This window comes from Salvelinus alpinus, chromosome 3 (genome assembly GCF_045679555.1).
Source record: "Salvelinus alpinus chromosome 3, SLU_Salpinus.1, whole genome shotgun sequence".
NCBI lineage: Eukaryota > Metazoa > Chordata > Actinopteri > Salmoniformes > Salmonidae > Salvelinus > Salvelinus alpinus.
The window spans coordinates 39748958-39769490 of record NC_092088.1 but is presented as its reverse complement, the minus strand read 5'-3'; the positions used below and the strand labels follow the sequence as shown (position 1 = coordinate 39769490).

Sequence of the window (20533 nt, the reverse complement as noted above, 5' to 3'; positions counted from 1 at the left end):
TGAACTAGTGAAAGATTAGTCTTTATCAAGTGGGGCAATTTCCACTCACAGCTGCCCTGGATGGAGCCATGGAGGTGACAGCCTGAGTCTCAGAGTCCAGACAGGAAAAGAGCGAGAGGAGGACTGCCCTACCATGTGATAGGGTTGGCTGGGAGATCGCAATCTAGTGACCAGGCCCAAAGGTACAGCAGGCAGCGATAAGACGTTGTGCCCTTTCTCTCCATTTCATTAGTTAGCGCGTGCGTGAGCTCTCACAATAAACCTATGGATTATTAGCTAGAGCTCAGGAAATACGGTAGCAAAGCACTAACATGAAAAAACGAAACAAATGTGTTGTTTGGTTGGTTGGTGTGTGTGTGTGTGTGTGTGTGTTTTCACATGTGACATTTCGTAACCTTCTTTAAAAATGCACCCAACACGCCTGGATAGGAGCCTTGTTGTGCCTGAGAAAAAAAGCCAACGGAAGGCAAACAAGGCAGACGGAGGTATTAAGAGTCTATACCGTTAATGCCAGTAGACAGTGTGGGTGTGTGGGGGGGGGGGTTGAGTAATGCATCCCTAAACAGACCTTGTCACAGTCAAATGTCACAGAGAACAAAGTCTTCTCCTAAAAAATAATATGGGGGTGTCCATTGTGACGGTGCCATTGTGACGGTGCCATTGTGTGACCCCCCCCCCCCCGACCCCCCTCCCTTGCTCTTGACAGAAACACTGCATCCAGACCTCTTCTCTCACTGGGTTTTCATTAAAACTCGGTCTCTTCTCACCACAGAGCAGAGTTGTTCCGACCGATGTTCTCCGCATTATTCTTCCACTGTGTACGGGCCTTGGGAGAGACAAAGGCGCCTAGCAACAAGGGGAAGAAGGTGGAAGAGTGGAACCCACTGATCTAGTGTAGATTAGTAAGTGGTGTTGGGGAACTGTGTCTGTGTCCGTCACCCCGGTGAGGGGGAACAAGACGAGGAGGAGGACGAGAGGGAGGGAATGGCAGGGGTAGGCACAGACTCAAAAATAAGAGTGTCAGAGAGGAGACTTAGAAGGAAGGACGGGGAATATCTCCTGGGGAGGAGCGGTACCGGAAAACGCCTGCTAGCTCCCTGAACTATTCACAGACCTGCCCTTCTTTCTCCATAAATCCATGTTGGGTGTCTTACTTCTCATCCTTCATCCTAAGCCAGGAAAGCAGTGGGTAGATGTAGAAATCGTTTGGAGACCCAGTCTCTGTAGTCCGGGCAAAACAATGGCGAGAAATGAAGAGAAGATGAACGTTAACCTGCTTTCCTCACATCCAAAGCCTTGCTGTCTAAACACTGCAGACTACAGCAGCGGGCGCCAACTCTGACAGACGCCAGAGCTCCGTGCAGATCTGAGACTAAGTTAAACCCTCCAGAAGAGCAGTTTAACATCGATTTGAAACGTGTTCCCCAGAGGACTGATGATGAAAAGAACAAGTTGAAGAGAAAACAAGACGTCAAGCTGTGTCAGCAGTAAAACGAGTTACTACGAGCCTTGTTGGATATCTTCTCCCTTTCCATTCATCCTCTTCTCCGCTCTTTTCTTACCGCTTCCCCGCTGGCATCCCCAACCAGGCAAGTTAGGAGAGCCAGGGTTGTGTTCATAAGGCCACACAACCTGAAAATGTTTTGTAATGGAAAAGCATTTCGTTTTTGCCCTAGCCCTACACCTGATTCAAATCACACTGGGTTAGAGGTAGTCCCCTCCCTGTTTCAGTCTGTTTTCTCTCGATTGGTGCCCAATGAACATGACCCAGGACTCGACTAACACTCCCAGATGTCTTGAGCTGCGCTCCACCAGTCACCATGGACACCCCAGTCCTCTCTCCTGTCAATTAAATTGGCAAGGCTGAAAGAGCCTTTTGACAACTCACTGTCTAAAAACTGGACAGAGGGAGAAAAATTGATATTCTGACATTTCTGAAATATGAGGATTTTTTCTCTCTCTTGGAGACGGAAAATTGAAAAACTCTTGCTGCCGGGCTCACCTCGAGCCTGTGTGGACCAAACCCTGTGACGACCTCTTCCACATGGTACGACCCGGACAGGTCGTACCATGTGAGCTGTTCGCCATCTGCTAGGGGGAACGGGGGTGGGGGGGTCTAGGCTTACAGACAGTATTTGACAGTGGTTCCTCCCTGCTCTGCGCTCAGAGAGAGGTCCACGCTGGGTTTATGGTGTCAGGGGGTAACACTTGGCAAGGGGTGCGAGGTGGGATTAGCATGGGTGTGGGCATGGGCTCTGTGGTGATCCCTGCCCCAACCCTAGCAGCTAGGGCATATCCCGAGTCATCCTGCGTAGGTGCGTTAAGATGACACAACTTCTGAATAGGTCTCTGCCGTACGTTTCCATAAAATAGAGAAGCAACACAATGGCACCACTTAAAAGTGGCCACAATTAAAGCAAAAACACACACACACACACACCCACAATAACATAGTAACACGTAGGGATACGGATTGTATATGTTTCGAAACGCTACTCACTGTTCAATGGCATGATGTGATCTGCTCCGGGGTGGTGAAAGTTCAGACCCATGCGCCCTGTAGAGAAACAAGAGAATACAGGTTATAACCCGCGTGTGTCGGCCTACATAACGGTGTCTCGTACGCAACAAAACACTCACCGCGTTCCGTACCAGCACGAAACATGGAAACGCTGACACGAAACCTAGAACTCAGGTGAATGTTCTGAGGGGACAACGTACGTAGCGTACAACGTTACATGCTAAGTGCACGCCATGCTGTCGACACAACCTGGTAAAAAGACGCCCGCGGAAAATAACGGTAGTACCGTTGAGAGACCAAACCAGGGCAAGCGTGTGCGATAAACAGCATACAGATTTAGGCTGGGCTATGGGAAACAGTCGTTCAATTATCTCGCTCTCCTGTGTCGCATCTCTCACACACACACACACACACACACACATAAACAATGGACACTCCAACGCAAAGAATGTGACAGAGGATGCATTCTGCTCTGGTGACAAGAGTGTGGTGTGGACATGCCCAGACATCCTCCACACCAACCAGGGAAAGGACTTCCTGGTACAAATCTCCCTCCTTCTGGCTCTTTCAAACACACACACACACACACGGCCAAGCTCATCTCGAGCAGCAAATAGGGAAGGACTGAAGGAAACATAAAAACGTGTCCCTCTAGATAATCTGCACTGATTATTATTGGTGTTTGTGGTACACTGACTGTCAAATAAGAAGCCTACACTCGATCCTCAAATTGGGACAGTGATCCACAAGTTGATCACTGATGCACCTCCGGTGCGTCATGACGGCGCTACTTCTGAATATGTTTCCATTTGTTCATTTCCACGAAACAAGAGAAGGAACAAAATGGCACCTGTCAAGGCCACAATAAAAGCACACACAGTGCAGGCTGTTTGATAGTGAACCGTTGAGTTATGAGTCACTGTAGCCAAAGACAAATGAGCATCCATTTTTAAAGTGACACGTTCGATTCCACAGTCCTTCCTTTCAACAACACTAAACTACTGGCTAGTTTGCAAACACATGAGGAGCAAAACGCTGCCGTGGACAAACGAGAAACAGGGTTCGGGAGTTCATATATTGAAAGAAATGTTCGAGCAAGTCAACCTTGCTTCTAAATTGCAGATATTTCTACATCCATTACCCAACAGAAAACGTGCAACTGACGTGTTGGCTCCAACAGGGCAACATGTTTCAACACAGCGCTAGACATCTGCACTTAGTCTCTACAGTATGCCTACAAAGCAAGGGTAATGGCAGGGGCAGACTTCTTGGTTTACCGAGTGGATGTCTATATATAGAGAGGAACCTGAGAGAGACTGGGCAGCCGTGTCGCAAGCTGGAACGGCGCAAACAACATGTCAAAAAGTTTCAAAACTAAGCCGCAAGCAGACAGATAAAAGCATTTCAACAGTTTAGACCAGGGTCGTACACATTAGGGCAGAAAATAGCAAAATGCTTAGAAACGGAAAGCGAAAATGTGCGTTTCTTATTGGACAAGTTGAGGTATAGTCCCTTTCGGTTTCAGTCCGTATTCTTCCGTTTGGTGCTTAATGAATATGGCCCAGTCCTCCTCCTAGGCTGGAAACCTCAGTGAAACTTGTAGTGATCTCTGGGTGAAAACAAGAGGAGGGGGAGGAGCCAGTGCAGCCACCCCATCCAACAGATCAGAGCAGATGTGGATTTCCTCACAGTTCTCAACGAGTCATAATCCAGCATGAGAACAGAGGGGCTTATATGGCAATCCTTTGCATCGTCAATCCTGTAAAAGAGCGAGTGTGTGCACGCACACACACCGAGTCAATTTTCACCCCTCTCTCTCCCCTAATACTATTTCTAACTGAATGAGGGCATGGTTCAGCTATCTTGAGTGAAGAAATCTTATTGGGTGTGCCAGCATCCCCCGTATTGTGACACGTCTGAGCGAGCATGTCGTGCTACTTGTCAAAAAGGATGTCAAAATAATATTCTAATCGATATAGTCAGACTCAGTAGGCCAGAGGACATAGCCACATTATTTTCTCCGAAACGGTAAACCATGTCAGATGGAAGATAACGACTTGGTATAATAACATCCCTGACTCGTACTCTAGAATAAAATGTGTGGTTTGGTTTGAACTGTGGCGAGACACTCAATAGGAACACCAACGTGCTGTGTCTTCAGGTACAACATTGTGGATTTGCAAACTTTTTTACAATGTACAGTACAACTCACAAATGTTCACAGCATTGCTGGAGTGTTCGGTCGATGCCAACACGGAATATATCCAGCCCCCTAGCTCTAGGTGCACTGGGAGGAGAGCGATGTGATGCCTCCATTTTGCCTCTTAAATAGCTGGGGTCCATGGTGGTCCTACCTAAACCAGGGTTGTATTCATTAGGGAACACTGTAGCAAAATGTTTCGTAACGGTAGGAGAAAATGACAGTTTCTTATTGGACACGTTCAGGTACTCCATCCCCGTTTGTTATCTTCCGTTTGGTGCCTAATAAATACTTCCCAGGCATTCTAGTGGTGACAAAATGGACAGTTGCTCCCAAAAGCCCTAAAATAGCTCTGGGCCATCTGCTTCCCCAGTTCAGTGGCATGGCCTCAGGGAAGTTCAGTGGCATGGCCTCAGGGCGCTGGGCTGGTGACATTTCCTCACCGAGGGCTTGGGCAGGGGGGGGGGGTTGTGATCAGTCAGTGGGCGGGGGGGTTCTGGAAATGCATATCATTCACTTCCTTCAGAACAAAGCCAGTAAGTCCCCAGTCCCGGTACTTCTGATGAACAATGACCTTATTGGGTTACGACTACATAACATTGGGCTGAGGAGTACTGGTTAGAGCATTTCTTAATCCTGGTCCTGGGGAACCAAAGGCGGTGCATGTTTAGTGTTTGCCATGGCACGACACAGCCAATTCAAATGATAAACTCATCATCAAGCTTGGACGATTTGAAATCAGGTTTAGCACTAAGGCAACGACTAAAATGTGCAACCCTTTGGGTCCCCAGGATCAGGATTAAGAAACACTGTGTTGGAGCACTGGACTCGAGAAATATAGTACAGCTGCTGTACACTACTGGTGAACTGGACAGAGTAATAGACTAGCGTCTTCATCTCTTCAAACCACCTCTGATGTTTATGCAGAAACTAGCTCTTAGGAAAGGCGTGTTTGGTTGAGCCTAAATGGACTGGTTTTCATTGGGCTGCATTTCGAGAAGCATTGCACAGCATATTATGCTCCTAAAGGGTTAACCCCCCTCTAGATTCCACGAGGAGCTCGTCAGCCATTGCTTCACACCTGGAATTCTCTCCGAACTCTGCCTCACGCCACGTTTTTCAACCTCTGTTCCACATTAAAGAACATATGAAAGCTCCCCAATAACTGCCGTTGGAAAAAGCCAGAGCAGCAGTTACGGGGAGGACTGGCAAGTCAACGGGGAGGTGTGGAAATGTGAACCCGGCCGGCAAAAACACCTCGAGACTAGAGGATGAGGTCTCACACTCGGGCTACTGGCGATGAGAAGCGACTCCCCTACTGTCTGAACACCGCAAAGGACAAAAGTCAGTTTTATTTACCCGAGACGTTGCGGAAATGAGAGACATCTTTCTCTACAAAAAAAACCTAATCAAGAATACACTCAAAAGAAAGGCCAACAGAATAAGACTATAAGACTGTTTTTCATCAAAGCTCATCTCATCAACTACTGCTGGTAGAGGCTGGATGGACAAAAGCTTAACTAAGCTAATGGCGCTAGCTGGTGTGTGTGTGTGTGTGTGTGTGTGTGTGTGTGTGTGTGTGTGTGTGTGTGTGTGTGTGTGTGTGTGTGTGTGTGTGTGTGTGTCTAACCTTTACTACCGCCAACAAAGCTTAGAAAGTACTCTTACCTCATCTCCCGACAATGACTGTTTAAAGTGCAGAATCGCCTTGGTGTCGGCAATTGAGCAAATGTTTTATTTTATTTAACTAGAAAAGTCAGTTCAGAACAAATTCTAATTTACAATGACAGCACCTTCAAATGATTGACGGTGCACATTTGAGTTAGCCCAGAAAAATGACGGCTAAGTCAAGCTCAGGTTATCGGTCAGCCTGGCCAAAAGGGCCTGACTGTCTGGGTGACCTTTCAACGTCCTTTTTACCTCAAGGTCAGGCTGCTGTGACATCTCTCTGACCCAAATGAAACAGCCCTCACTGCCCTTTCCCCCTTTCATTATCTTACCCCATCTGTTAACTCTGAAGTTGTAGCTTCCCTCCTGAAAAAACCTTCCTCTCGATTCCCATATTGACCTATAAAAATACACAAACACCATTGCTCAGTGGAGCTGTACTCAACCGCTCTGTTATTGGTTTGGTGATGTCACCAGGCAGGCCAAAACTCAATCCAACAAAAACAGGCTGAAATATACACTAAAAATGGCATTATCATCATTTCAAAGTATCATTCCAACCTCCGTGTAGAAATATATATACATATATATAAGAAATATAAAACACAGGAAAATCACGTTCTTGACGGCACTGGGCCTTTGAACCAGTCGAGATGAGTATTTACAGTTAGAAGTCTAGTGGAAAGCCTTCCCAGAAGAGTGGAGGCTGTTTAAGCAGTAAAGGGGGGACCAACTCCATTAATACCCATGATTCTGGAATGAGACGTTCGACGAGCAGGTGTCCACCTACTTTTGGTCGTGTAGTGTATGTTTAAGCGTACATGACTGTTGGGAGTGTTGTTGCCGTACCTTTCGCAGCAGACGTCTTGACCACACTCTGGCTGTTGTCCAGACAGCGGTAGCGCTGGAAGATAAAGAACGATCGATATTGATCTTTTTAGGGCCGATGCCGATACCGATTTTTGGGGGTCAAGGAGGCGGATGGCCGATATTTTAGGCCATTGCTCAATATCAATACATTTGCAAATTTGGATGAGAAGATGTCCTAGAGACAGACATGCTTACATCCATTTTAAAATCAAACAATAAAATGTGACTTTGTCTTTACCAATCTAACCACATAACAGAATGGTAATACTTTATTTGAATGGTAAATCTCTTGATGAACTGGGTAAAAGAAGACGGCTTAGGCCTATTCAGGTGAATGTACATTCAATAGGAGTGTGGGCATGCATTGATTATTTTTAGCTTGTTTTGGCTAAATCAGTGGAGTCCACAGATGACAAACAAACCGTTTGCGGACTTCTAGTAGCCTACTGATCAACAACATTTGCATAGAAGCAGAGGCCGCATGTTTCTACACACGGACGAAATTCACGTTGATTCAAAACATCGCTAAACAAAAATGCTAAAACGCACAACAGCCCATTTCGAAAAGCTCAAGTGCAAAAACAAAGCGACAATGGAATCTGTTTGTAGCTGAGGCATACAGTCACATTAGTAAGATCATGTGAGGCAGACCAGCTGAGCTCTCTGTGTGTGTGTGTGTGTGTGTGTGTGTGTGTGTGTGTGTGTGTGTGTGTCTGTGTGTGTGTGTGTGTGTGTGTGTGTGTGTTCAGCGTACTGACATGAGTGCTTTGAATAGTGCCTGATTTGCATGTGGCAGTACACACACACACGTCTACGGAGAAGTTCATCCCATGTCAGAGTGACCAGAATATGTGGTTATGTGTGAGAAGGACTGTGTGCGCCATAGCCACAGCTTGGTGGCTTGCAGTGGTGTCTGTTGTCAGGCTCAGACTGCTGGTGTTTTTCCAGGCCGACGGGAGGAACTGTGGCGCAGGGGAAAGCCTAACTACTGCCTCTTCACACGTGCGCTAAGCTGACCCAATTTCGGGACTCACTTCATGCGCACCAGTGTGGAGCAAAAATTAAAAAGGACCCGTTTGATCGCGATATCCCAGCCCGCCTCCCCTCCCTTTGAAAGCAGAGTGTAAATTCCCCATGCATGCCATTCCGATCTGATTAATCAGCATTCGGGAGTTAAAGAGGATCACAAGAATGGAGTGGCAGTCAGTCCGTCCCCCCCCCATTCCCTCTCTCTGGGCCGACTCCTCTTCAAGACACTCAGAGTCAACGCTATAGAGTCTCGCCCTTCTCACCATCATAGTCAGGGAGAGAGGGGTTCACATTCACACCCTCTGTGCAACCCCCCCCCATTCTCATAATCACCCGGCCTCCTCTCTCATTCTCACACATGATTGGAATCCCAAACACTCTCGGGGTACAAAATGCTAGGTATGAGATAAAAGTCTTTGAAAGCACACTATTATCGCCGGCATGATAGTTTAGATTGGGGGGGGTGAGTTTGATTACATTGTCAACGAGAATAGCACAATTCTTCCTCACTTTGAAATAACAACAAAGGGAAAGGATACGTGCAAGTGACTGACGTCGGTGGCTGTCCTTCAGCCTGGTCCCAGATCAGTTTGTGCCATCTTGCTAACTTCTCTGATCAGTGTCAATGACCGTTGGCAAGACAGCATAAAAAGATCGGGGACCAAGCTAGCTGTCCTGTGCCTTGCTGTATTAGACTAGCACTATGGGCAGCCTCAGCCAATGGAGCCAAAGGAGGGGGACACCAACAGGGAAGACCTGCCCTGTGACAGGGCTAGCTGCAGCACGCCTCTCTGAAGGCAGGCCCACGCTGTTGACACGAGGACTGGGAGTAAACAGTGATGGGGCATGAATGTTGAACCATCTGGCTGGGACTCAGCCTTCTACTCGCTCTCTCTCTCTCCAGTCTCCCTCCAGTCTCCCTCTCTCTTTCTCTCCAGTCTCCCTCGCTCCAGTCTCTCCTCCCTCTCTCTCTCGCTCCAGTCTCTCCCTCTCTCTCTCGCTCCAGTCTCTCCCTCTCTCTCTCGCTCCAGTCTCTCTCGCTCCAGTCTCTCTCGCTCCAGTCTCTCTCGCTCCAGTCTCTCTCGCTCCAGTCTCTCCCTCTCTCTCTCGCTCCAGTCTCTCTCTCTCGCTCCAGTCTCTCCCTCTCGCTCCAGTCTCTCCCTCTCGCTCCAGTCTCTCCCTCTCGCTCCAGTCTCTCCCTCTCGCTCCAGTCTCTCCCTCTCTCTCTGGCTCCAGTCTCTCCCTCTCTCTCTGGCTCCAGTCTCTCCCTCTCTCTCTGGCTCCAGTCTCTCCCTCTCTCTCTGGCTCCAGTCTCTCCCTCTCTCTCTGGCTCCAGTCTCTCCCTCTCTCTCTGGCTCCAGTCTCTCCCTCTCTCTCTGGCTCCAGTCTCTCCCTCTCTCTCTGGCTCCAGTCTCTCCCTCTCTCTCTGGCTCCAGTCTCTCCCTCTCTCTCTGGCTCCAGTCTCTCCCTCTCTCTCTGGCTCCAGTCTCTCCCTCTCTCTCTGGCTCCAGTCTCTCCCTCTCTCTCTGGCTCCAGTCTCTCTCCAGTCTCTCTCTCTCTGGCTCCAGTCTCTCCCTCTCTCTCTGGCTCCAGTCTCTCCCTCTCTCTCTGGCTCCAGTCTCTCCCTCTCTCTCTGGCTCCAGTCTCTCCCTCTCTCTCTGGCTCCAGTCTCTCTCTGGCTCCAGTCTCTCTCTCGCTCCAGTCTCTCTCTCGCTCCAGTCTCTCCCTCGCTCCAGTCTCTCCCTCGCTCCAGTCTCTCCCTCGCTCCAGTCTCTCCCTCGCTCCAGTCTCTCCCTCGCTCCAGTCTCTCCCTCGCTCCAGTCTCTCCCTCGCTCCAGTCTCTCCCTCGCTCCAGTCTCTCCCTCTCTCTCTCGCTCCAGTCTCTCCCTCTCGCTCCAGTCTCTCCCTCTCGCTCCAGTCTCTCCCTCTCTCTCTCGCTCCAGTCTCTCCCTCTCTCTCGCTCCAGTCTCTCCCTCTCTCTCTCGCTCCAGTCTCTCCCTCTCTCTCTCGCTCCAGTCTCTCCCTCTCTCTCTCGCTCCAGTCTCTCCCTCTCTCTCGCTCCAGTCTCTCCCTCTCTCTCTCGCTCCAGTCTCTCCCTCTCTCTCTCGCTCCAGTCTCTCCCTCTCTCTCTCGCTCCAGTCTCTCCCTCTCTCTCTCGCTCCAGTCTCTCCCTCTCTCTCTGGCTCCAGTCTCTCCCTCTCTCTCTGGCTCCAGTCTCTCCCTCTCTCTCTGGCTCCAGTCTCTCCCTCTCTCTCTCGCTCCAGTCTCTCCCTCTCTCCAGTCTCTCCCTCTCTCTCTGGCTCCAGTCTCTCCCTCTCTCTCTGGCTCCAGTCTCTCCCTCTCTCTCTGGCTCCAGTCTCTCCCTCTCTCTCTCGCTCCAGTCTCTCCCTCTCTCTCTCGCTCCAGTCTCTCCCTCTCTCTCTCTCGCTCCAGTCTCTCCCTCTCTCTCTCTCGCTCCAGTCTCTCCCTCTCTCTCTCTCGCTCCAGTCTCTCCCTCTCTATCTGGCTCCAGTCTCTCCCTCTCTCTCTCGCTCCAGTCTCTCCCTCCAGTCTCCCTCTCCAGTCTCCCTCTCCAGTCTCCCTCTCCAGTCTCCCTGTGTCCCCGAGCTGATTTACAACAACAAGGGAACATTTGCAGGAGATTCTGGTCTCCCCGTCCCCTTCTCTAGTTCCAGTGAAGTCGGGCCGGGAACGAGATGACCTTTGAGGCGATGAAACAATGCTCTCTCGACACAATATTGAAAAAACAGAATCTACGCATGAGAACGCAGCAGGCAGCTACTCATAATACAACCCCCCCCCCACACACACACACACACACACCTCCCGAACATTTCCACTGTCAGGCAGGCTAAGAAAACAACACTGAACATGAGTCAGTTTTCATAATAGGCAGGTGACCTACCCTGACAAAATTATCTCAAGGACATACATGTGGTGTTGAAAGAATGTGGGGAGAGTATCCATTCCAAAACAACATGTTGCTTTTGACAGTAAACTCTCTTTTCTCCTTAGACAACGATAGACCAAGGGCTACCTTCATATTTCCCTGAAAAAAGTCATTTGAACCATTAGCTTTGATTTTCTGTTTCTTTGTATCAAATAATCACGACGTCACGCCTTTGGAGTGCCATTTTTCACTCATGTTCCCAGCAATCCAACAGACACATTTCAACCCATTTGTTTGATGCGACGGGGTCCATACTTGCTTACTCTTGCTCAAACCTAAATCATTTTCTCTAAAATGCTACATATTAGCTTTTCCCGTGAGATAACCTGGCACACTTAGCCCTATAGTACCATGACCTGCGCATGACCATCTCCTAGTGTTGTAATGATACCATACCAGGCCAAGTATCAAGATAACGAGTAGGGCCGCGATACCACAGGTCGGTACTGCGTTAGCACCGTCCCCCCGGAAGCCTGTTCCCGTTTTCTAAACGTTATGCGCACGTGCTGGACAGAAAAACAACCTTGAACTGATATTCACACTTCTACACAACGGAAGACATACTGAATTTAACTTCACACTGTTCACTATAATAGAACACTGCATAGAATGCCTGATCTTCTCATATTCGCAAAGGCCTACCTGTAATTTGGCTGGAGGAATCGGAGGAAGGAACGCATGATCTGAATGTCATTGTGGCAGTAAGGGGGAAACACCACATGAAAGGCACCAAACAGAATTTAAGGAACACCAGAAAGATATATATATATATATATGATATAGCTTAGGCTTACATTAGGTCTATATGTATCCTACCTTTGAAGCACATCTCATGATTAGCAGGCATTTTAACCTTTCTTCCAGTGCCAATCAAATTTGCCTAGACCTACAGTCACGTCACCAGGTTGTTAGTTAGCTAGGTAACACGACTGAACAAAGTTGTTTGTTATCAAACCAAAAATTATCTTCCCGGCCTGCGGGATGCCATTTTTTTAAAACTCTGGTTGTATGGGTCATATTTTTTTGAACCGTTTGAGCTAGAGAAGAGCCGTTTTCTTTGCTGTAAAGCTGCATGCATGCCTGCTGCTGTCACGTGACAGCAAACTAGCAAAGCCTATTCAGATTGGCCTGTGCACTGTTATACCAGGGATGAAACGATATACGGTGCATTCGGAAAGTATTAAGACCCTGGACTTTTTCAACATTTTGTTACCTTACAGCCTTATTCTAAAATTGATTAAAAAGTTGTTATCCCCTAGATGTACACACAATACGCCATAATTTCCAGAAGAATTCAGACCCTTCTCTATGAGACTCGAAATTGAGCTCAGGTGCATCCTGTTTCCATTGATCATCCTTCAGATGTTTCTACAACTTGATTGGAGTCCACCTGTGGTAAATTCAATTGATTGGACATGATTTAGAAAAGGCCCACACCTGTCTGTATAAGGTCCCACAGTTGACAGTGCATGTCAGAGCAAAAACCATGCCATGAGGTCGAAGGAATTGTCCATAGAGCTCCGAGAAAGGATTGTGTCGAGGCACAGATCTGGAGAAGGGTACCAAAAAATGTCTGCAGCATTGAAGGTCCAAGAACACAGTGGCCTCCATTTTTGTATGCAAGAAGTTTGGAACCACCAATACTCTTCTGAGAGCTGGCCGCCCGACCAAACGAGGGAGGTGTCTTGGTCAGGGAGGTGACCAAGAATCTGATGGTCACTCTGACAGAGCTCTAGAGGTTCCTCTGTGGAGATAGGAGAATCTTCCAAAAGGACAACCATCTCTGCAGCACTCCACCAATCAGGCCTTTATGGTAGCGTGGCCAGACGGAAGCCACTCCTCATTAAAAGGCACATGAGTTGGCCAAAAGCCACCTAAATACTCAGACCATGAGAAACAAAATTCTCTAGTCTGATGAACTGAAGATTGAACTCTTTGGCCTGAATGGCAAGCGTCACGTCTGGAGGAAACCTGGCACCATCCCTATGGTGAAGCATGGTGGTGGCAGCATTATACTGTGGGGATGTTTTTTAGCAAGAGAGACTGGGTGACTAGTCAGGATCGAGGGACAAATGAACAGAGCAAAGTACAGAGAGATCCTTGATGAAAACCTGCTCCAGAGCGCTCAGGACCTCAGACTGGGGTGAAGGTTCACATTCCAACAGGACAACAACCCTAAGCACACAGCAAAGACAATGCAGAAGTGGCTTTGGGACAAGTCTCTGAATGTCCTTGAGTGGCCCAGCCAGAGCCCGGACTAAAACCTGATCGAATATCTCTGGAGAGACCTGAAAATAGCTGTGCAGTGACACTCCCCATCTAACCTGACAGAGCTTGAGAGGATCTGCAGAGAAGAATTAGAGAAACTCCCCAAATACAGGTGTGCCAAGCTTGTAGCGTCATACCCAAGAAGAGTCGAGGCTGTAATCGCTGCCAAAGATGCTTCAACAAAGTACTGAGTAAAGGGTCTGAATATTTATGTAAATGTGATCATTCCTTTTTTTATATAGAAATGTGCAACAAAACACCCCAAAAAATCTTGTTTTTGCTTTGTCATTATGGGGTATTGTGATGAGGGGGGAAAAAAACGATGTAATCCATTTTAGAATAAGGCTGTAATGTAACAAAATGTGGAAAAGGTCATTATAACTTGGCTACAAATGTTAGACAAAATTAAAGTCTTTGCTGATCTGTTTCACAAATATCAATGTGCTCTTATGGAAAAAAAGAGATATGTTGAATAAACCTCCTATGTTTACACTGCGTAAAAAACATTAAGAACACTGTCCTAATATCGCGTTCCAAACGCTTTCCCCCTCAGAACAGCCTCAATTTGCTGGGGCATGGACTACAAGGTGTCGAAAGTGTTTCACAGGGATGCTGGCTCACTCATACATTTCTTTTTTAAATCAGAGAGGCTTGTTGAATAGCAGTAATGTACCGTAATTTGTAATCGTTGCCAGGTGGCATCCTAAGTCAAAAAAGCTTACCAGCAGCACTTGACGAGACTGGTACTCGGCAGGTGCTTTTTCAAAGCCTATGGGAAATGCTAAAATGTTGCATTTCTTTCAAGAAAAACTTTAAGTTTAGATTTAAGCAAGAGTTTGTAAGTATGGCCCCATCGAGTTTTGAATCAATGTTTTTGTCATCCCGCAGCAGGGGCGTAACCTATAAAGGGGTAACTTTAGATCGGTTTCATACCAATTTCACATTCTCTTGTATCCCCCCCCCCCACTAACAAAAAAAAAACAGAGGCACAAAAATCTGGCCACATTAACCTTCACTGTGCCATAAAAGTCCGTCAAAGAATATGGTTGCAATATGGGCACACGCCTACGAAGAGGCACACAAAGGACCCCGCGCACATACATGTGAGCAATCGAATCGCACGCTGTCACTCAAAACAACATCAGATAGCCACAAAACACGGCAGCACGCCATCTTGTCAACATTCATATTTACATGTGACCGCAATATTTACCCGGGAAAAAGAAGCAGAAATGTCACCCCGAGTACTTGATTAAAGTCAGAAGACAACGCTGAGAAGCAGCTCGTAAGGAAGATCGAAAAAAAAAAGCGGACACTACACACAGATTACAAGAACAATGTGTAAGATTTTGCAGGTAAGGCCAGGGGTTCATTGACCGTATTCAATTTATGACTGCAAAAATAACTCGACTAGATTGTAATGGTGGTAGAGAAGGCAAATAGCGCAAATATGAAGCCATGAAGCCACACAAAAAACTGATAAGCGTGGATGTATGAATACTCCTAACCTGCAAAATGATTCCTCCATATAATATCAGCGATAGTCATTGGTGGGCCACCAGCTGGGTGTGGTTTACCTTTGTCATGGTCAGTCCTTATCATATCCATTAAGGAATTCTCCAAAGAGTGCAAGCTAAATGCATCAAAGGGCCGATTCCGGTCCTGCAAGAGAAGAGAGGGGTCAGAGGTTAGTCATCTCATCTCAGCTGGTTATCAAAGTAGAACACAACAACACCACTACTCGACACCATCTTGCTTAAGACTAGCTTGAGATAATAGCTGGGTCATAGCTTGATGAGTTTTCCTTATTCTCTCACAAGTCATCATCCACACAGACGCACAAAACATAAACACATCCATTTGTTGAAAGTTGAGCAGTGACCCCCCGATAAGGTGAGAGCAGGGTTTCAACTGAATGAGGGCCTCTTACAACTCTCGTGCCCAAATCAAAGAAGACGTTCATAGACCATACTACCTAACATCACACAGCAGAAACTATGGGAAACTTGCATGTGTTTGCAATTTGCGTCGCTGTTCAAATTCTGGTTGGTTCCCTTTGTTTAAAGGGCAGAACGGTATGGAGTCGAAGCCAGATGTTTTCACGTAGCAACACACCGCCCTGGTATTGTTGGAGCATCAAAGCAGGCCAAGACCAGCTGATCTTGTAATCTCAGCAAATATCAGAAAGTCAAGATCATACATTAGCCAACAGAAACTGAGAGAGAGTGAGTATTTGACTTTGGCAGCTGGGACTGCACAGTGTGCACATTTCGGTTGGTCTGATCGGAAAAGGTGTACGCACACTGCACATATAGTTGTAACGATGAAATGATAAATGTATGTCACTTGGCAAGTAAAAAGCGAAGGATTTCAACAGTAGGGACACACATTCCAATCAAGGGTAGATAGTGCCAAGTATGGCGTGCTTTGAGAGAGTGTTCTTTCCTCAAACACTCAAGATGTTTCCATATGGTGTGTATGACCATCCCTGGGCTAGTGTCACATAATAGCCCAGTCCTTCAAAATCATCAAGTTTACACTTCTGAACATATCACCTGTGACATACACTCTAGCCAGTTTATTAGGTACGCCACCCCGACTAACAAAAATGGTTCACTCCTACAGAGTGAGTCACGTGGCCGAGGCTTGCTATACAAAGCAGGCGGACAAGTTGCTGAATGCCTTGATGCCTATCAAATGAATGTTAGAATTGGCTAAAAGAGTGACTTAAGTGACTTTGAGCGTGGTATGATCATCGGTGCCAAGCGCGCTGGTTCCATCCAGTATCACAGAAACGTCCGGCCTCCTGGGCTTTTCACGTGCGACAGAGTCCAATGTTTACAGAGAGTGGCGTGACAAACAAAACACATCCAGTCATCAGCAGTCTTGTGGGCAAAAACAGCTCATTGATGGGAGGTCGAAGGAGAACGGCAAGAAGCGTGCAAGCTAACGGGCGGGCCACAAACAGGAAAAGATCAGCACACTACAACAGCGGTGTGCAATACGGCATCTCGGAAAGCACAACTCATCGGTCCTTGTCACAGATGGGTTATTGCAGCTGACGACCACACTGGGTCCACTCATATAAGCTAAAAGGAAGAAGAAGCGGCTGCAGTGGGCACCAGATCACAAATACTGGACAATCAAGGAGTGGAAAAACATTGCCTGGTCTAACGAATCCCAGTTCCCGTTGTGTCATTCTAATGGCAGTCAGGATTTGGCGTAAAAGCATATGTCCATGGCCCCATCCTGCCTGGTGTCAACGGTACAGGCTGTTAGCAGTGGTGTAATGGTGTGGGGAATGTTTTCCTGCAACACGTTATGTCCCTATATATAAATTGAGCAACGGTTCCATGACCCGGATAATTCAGGCTGTTCTGGAGGCAAAGGGGGGTCCGGCCCGGTACTAGGCGGGTGTACCTAATAAACTGGCCACAGTGTACGTACGGGGACAAATAAGAATATGGTAGGGAAGAACGCGCCTGAAATACATTGAAGCTTATCACCAAACCTGCCTGACCTTCAGCCAAAGATTAAGCACCCCCTCTGTGTGTGTGTGTGTGGCAGTCCTTCTGGCCAGCTGACCTGCTACGTCGCCACCCGCTGAACCCACCTTTTGAACACATTCACCTGCTGGGCTGCCTGGAACTCGTTTCTAAATAAAATACCAATTGGGGAGTGGAATCAATCATATTCTACTCAATAGCCTACATTCATCTGATCTGAATCATCAACGTTCACAGCGAGAGGGAGGAGGGTAGGGCATTGGGCGATTTGTTCTGCATGAAGTTCAGCCTATAAAGTGTAGGGCCAGTTGGTATATATTTGGGCCCAGACTACAGAGTTGATTCAGTGAGATTATTTTGGCACACTTCCTGGTTCATTGAGGGAGAGACTGATCCAATATGGAGCCTGTGTTGATACTAGTGACCTGAGAAGCAGACACATTCTAGTAGATTGTATCATAAAATATTTTTTATTGTAGGCGAGTAAGTCAGCGAATAAGTGAATGAGCTTAAGAGGGTGTAGGCAAGTGACAGAGTGTGCCTGGTGAATTCGGGTTAAGCCGAGCCCTTGGCAGCTGTGTCCTGTGAGTCCACTGCCCTAGCCTCGGGGCCACATTGTTTGCCACCAGTGCTATTGTCGTGCATTCAAAAGTGTTATTCCCCCCTCTCTGGATCCACAGCACTGCCGCGGGCAGATAAAAATCTGCCCACTTGGTACAAACGGTAAACACTTAAAATGCTGAGTTTTTCATTCCCCTCCCCTCTTTTTCCACCACCATGCACTCTCCTGAACCTGAACAAAGAGAGTGAAGGGCATCATTCACAGTCAGTGGCTCAAATACCTGGGCTGTGTTCATTAGACACAAAATTGAAGATAACAGGGAGGCACTACCTGAACTGGTCCTATAAGAAACGCTTGTTTTCATTTTCCATCGCAAAACGTTTTGTAACGTTCTGCCCTAATGAATAGGACTCTGAGGAGATACCCGTTATATACTGCATCTATCAGACTACTCCACCACTGCTTTGATTGTGTTAATACACCAGCATGTGGGATACAGACCATGTTAACATTGCTCCCTATTCTTAAAATTGTCTCCACATCTCCGCACCAGTTGGACGAAGAAAAAAAAAAAAGTGGTCTTAAATGCTAGCTCGGGCCTGGCAACGTCCTGTCGCACCAACCGAAAATAACACTAGTCGTAGCCAAGTCCGGCGTAAGTGACGGCTGCTCGGCCGTGCTCGTTTCTGGTTACAGTTTCCAAAAGTAAATAACGAGATAGCTAGCATATTTGTCACATTTTCAGATTCAGAAATAAGGAAAACCATAGAGCTGTATAGCAAACATCGAGAGATTGACAGTTAAGTTCAATAGCACTGCAACAAACAGAAGAAAGAAATTGAATCTGGAAGCTTTTTAACTACATTGAACCAAATTATAAATCGCAATTATTTCAGTTCATATAAGGAAATCAATCGATTGAAATAAATTAAATTAGTCCCTAATATGGATTTCACATGACTGGAATACAGATATGCATCTGTTGGTCACAGATACCTTAAAAAAAAGGTATGGATCAGAAAACCAGTCAGTATCTGGTGTAACCACCATTTGCCTCATGCATCGTGACATCTCTTTCAGGCTTTTGATTGTTGCCTGTGGATTGTTGTCCTGCTCCTCTTCAACGTCTGTGCGGAGATGCTGGATATTGGCGGGAACTGGAACACGTCGATCCAGAGCATCCCAAACATAATCAATGGGTGACATGTCTGGTGAGTATGCAGGCCATGGAGGAACTAGGTCATTTTCAGCGTCCAGGAATTGTGTACAGATCCTTGTGACATGGGGCTGTGCATTATCATGCTGAAACATGAGGGGATGGTGGCGGATGAATGGCAGGGCAATGGGCCTCAGGATCTCGCCACGGTATCTGTGCACACAAATTGCCATTGGTAAAATGCAATAGTGTTCGTTGTCCGTAGCTTATGCCTGCCTATACCATAACCCCACCATGGGGAACTCTGTTCACATCAGCGAACCGCTCGCCCACATAACACCCTGTCTGCCATCTGCCCGGGATTCATCTGTGAAGAGCACACTACTCCATTGTGCCAGTGACCATCGAAGGTGAGCATTTGTCCACTGAAGTCGGTTACGACACAGAACTGCAGTCAGGTCAAGACCCTGGTGAGGACGACGATCACGCAGAGGAGCTTCCCTGAGACGTTTCTGACAGTTTGTTCAGGTATTCTTCTGTTGTGCAAACCCAGTTTCATCAGTTGTCCAGGTGGTGGGCTCACACCATTCCACAGGTGAAGAAACCGGATGTGGAGGTCCTGGGCTTGAGTGATTACACGTGGTGTGCGGTTGTGAGGCCAGCTGCCAAATTCTCTAAAATGATGGAGGTGGCTTATGGTAGAGAAACTAACATTCAATCTCTGGCAACAGTTCTGGTGGACATTCCTGAAGTCAGCATGCCAATTGCACGCTCCCTCAACTTGAGACATCTGTGGCATTGTGTTGTGACAAAACTGCACATTTAAGAGTGGCCTTTTATTGTCCCCCAGCACAAGGTGCACCTGTGTAATGATCATGCCGTTTAATCAGCTTCGATATATACCACACCTGTCAGGTGGCTGGATTATCTTGGAAAAGGAGAAATGCTCACTAACAGGGATGTAATTAAATTTCTGCACAAAATTTGAGAGAAATAAGCTTTTTGTGCATATGGAAAATGTCTGGGATCTTTAATTTCAGCTTATGAAACATGGGACCAACACTTGACATGTTGCGGTTATATTTTTGTTCAGTATAATAAAGTAAATGATGAGAATGGGGAGTTTGGCTGCATATCAGTAGAGAAGGTGCGAAAGAAAGGGAAAGATCTCATGACAAGAGCAAGAAAAGGCGCAGGTGCCCTGAAAAACCCACCTACGGGAGGAGGTCCTGCTCCTAAAATATTGCCTTACAGCAACATAGCTTATATATTTGGCACAGATTCCCCTGCCTTCATGGGAATGGATGGTGCGGACAGCACGGCATCACCCAGCAGAAGATGATAAAAAAAAGCTCAAGATCCACATCCACTAACAGCAGCCGAGTAGTGGAGATCAATAGCAACAGTACAAACTAAAACCATTAATTTATCATTATCTAACTGCCAGGTGTAGGCCATATGTGCGGGATATTTCAAGGCACCACTGTTGTCTTTGCCCTCGTTAGGTCTTTCTATTTCTTGTGACCACTGTCTGCATGCAACAAGCTGCCCACTCTCCTATTAAGGCTACTTGTTATAATTTCAATGTTTGTTATCTCATTTAGACACTGACTCGAGCTGCCCGGACAAATCGTTTACAGCCACAACGCAGAGCCAGAGCAGGGTGCATCGGGACAAGACCAGCTAAATGAGATGCAGTTGACGTTCATAGAGAAGGCGATAGAGAGAGACGGAGACTGAGAAACTGAGAGGAAAAATTAAAATGTGAGCTTGAGAAATTAGGTTCCTTGAGCAGCAACATCA

The 20533-nt window shown here is 47.1% G+C and overlaps 1 protein-coding gene across 8 annotated transcripts in view; it reads right to left on the bottom strand.

Annotated features, from left to right (window-relative positions):
• Positions 1-20533, bottom strand: part of LOC139570694 (cytoplasmic polyadenylation element-binding protein 3) — a 66838-nt gene that overhangs the window by 35991 nt on the left and 10314 nt on the right. For 4 of the 8 annotated variants that reach the window (XM_071392804.1, XM_071392807.1, XM_071392806.1 and 1 more), the window contains exons 3-4: positions 15015-15168; positions 2501-2557 (exon numbers count right to left, since the gene is read on the bottom strand). In XM_071392804.1, coding sequence (XP_071248905.1) covers positions 2501-2557; positions 15015-15168 — 211 coding nt within the window. Of the gene's footprint in view, positions 1-2500; positions 2558-2640; positions 4106-15014; positions 15169-20533 lie in introns of those variants that run through there. The other 4 variants (XM_071392808.1, XM_071392810.1, XM_071392811.1 and 1 more) reach the window with 3 other exon arrangements.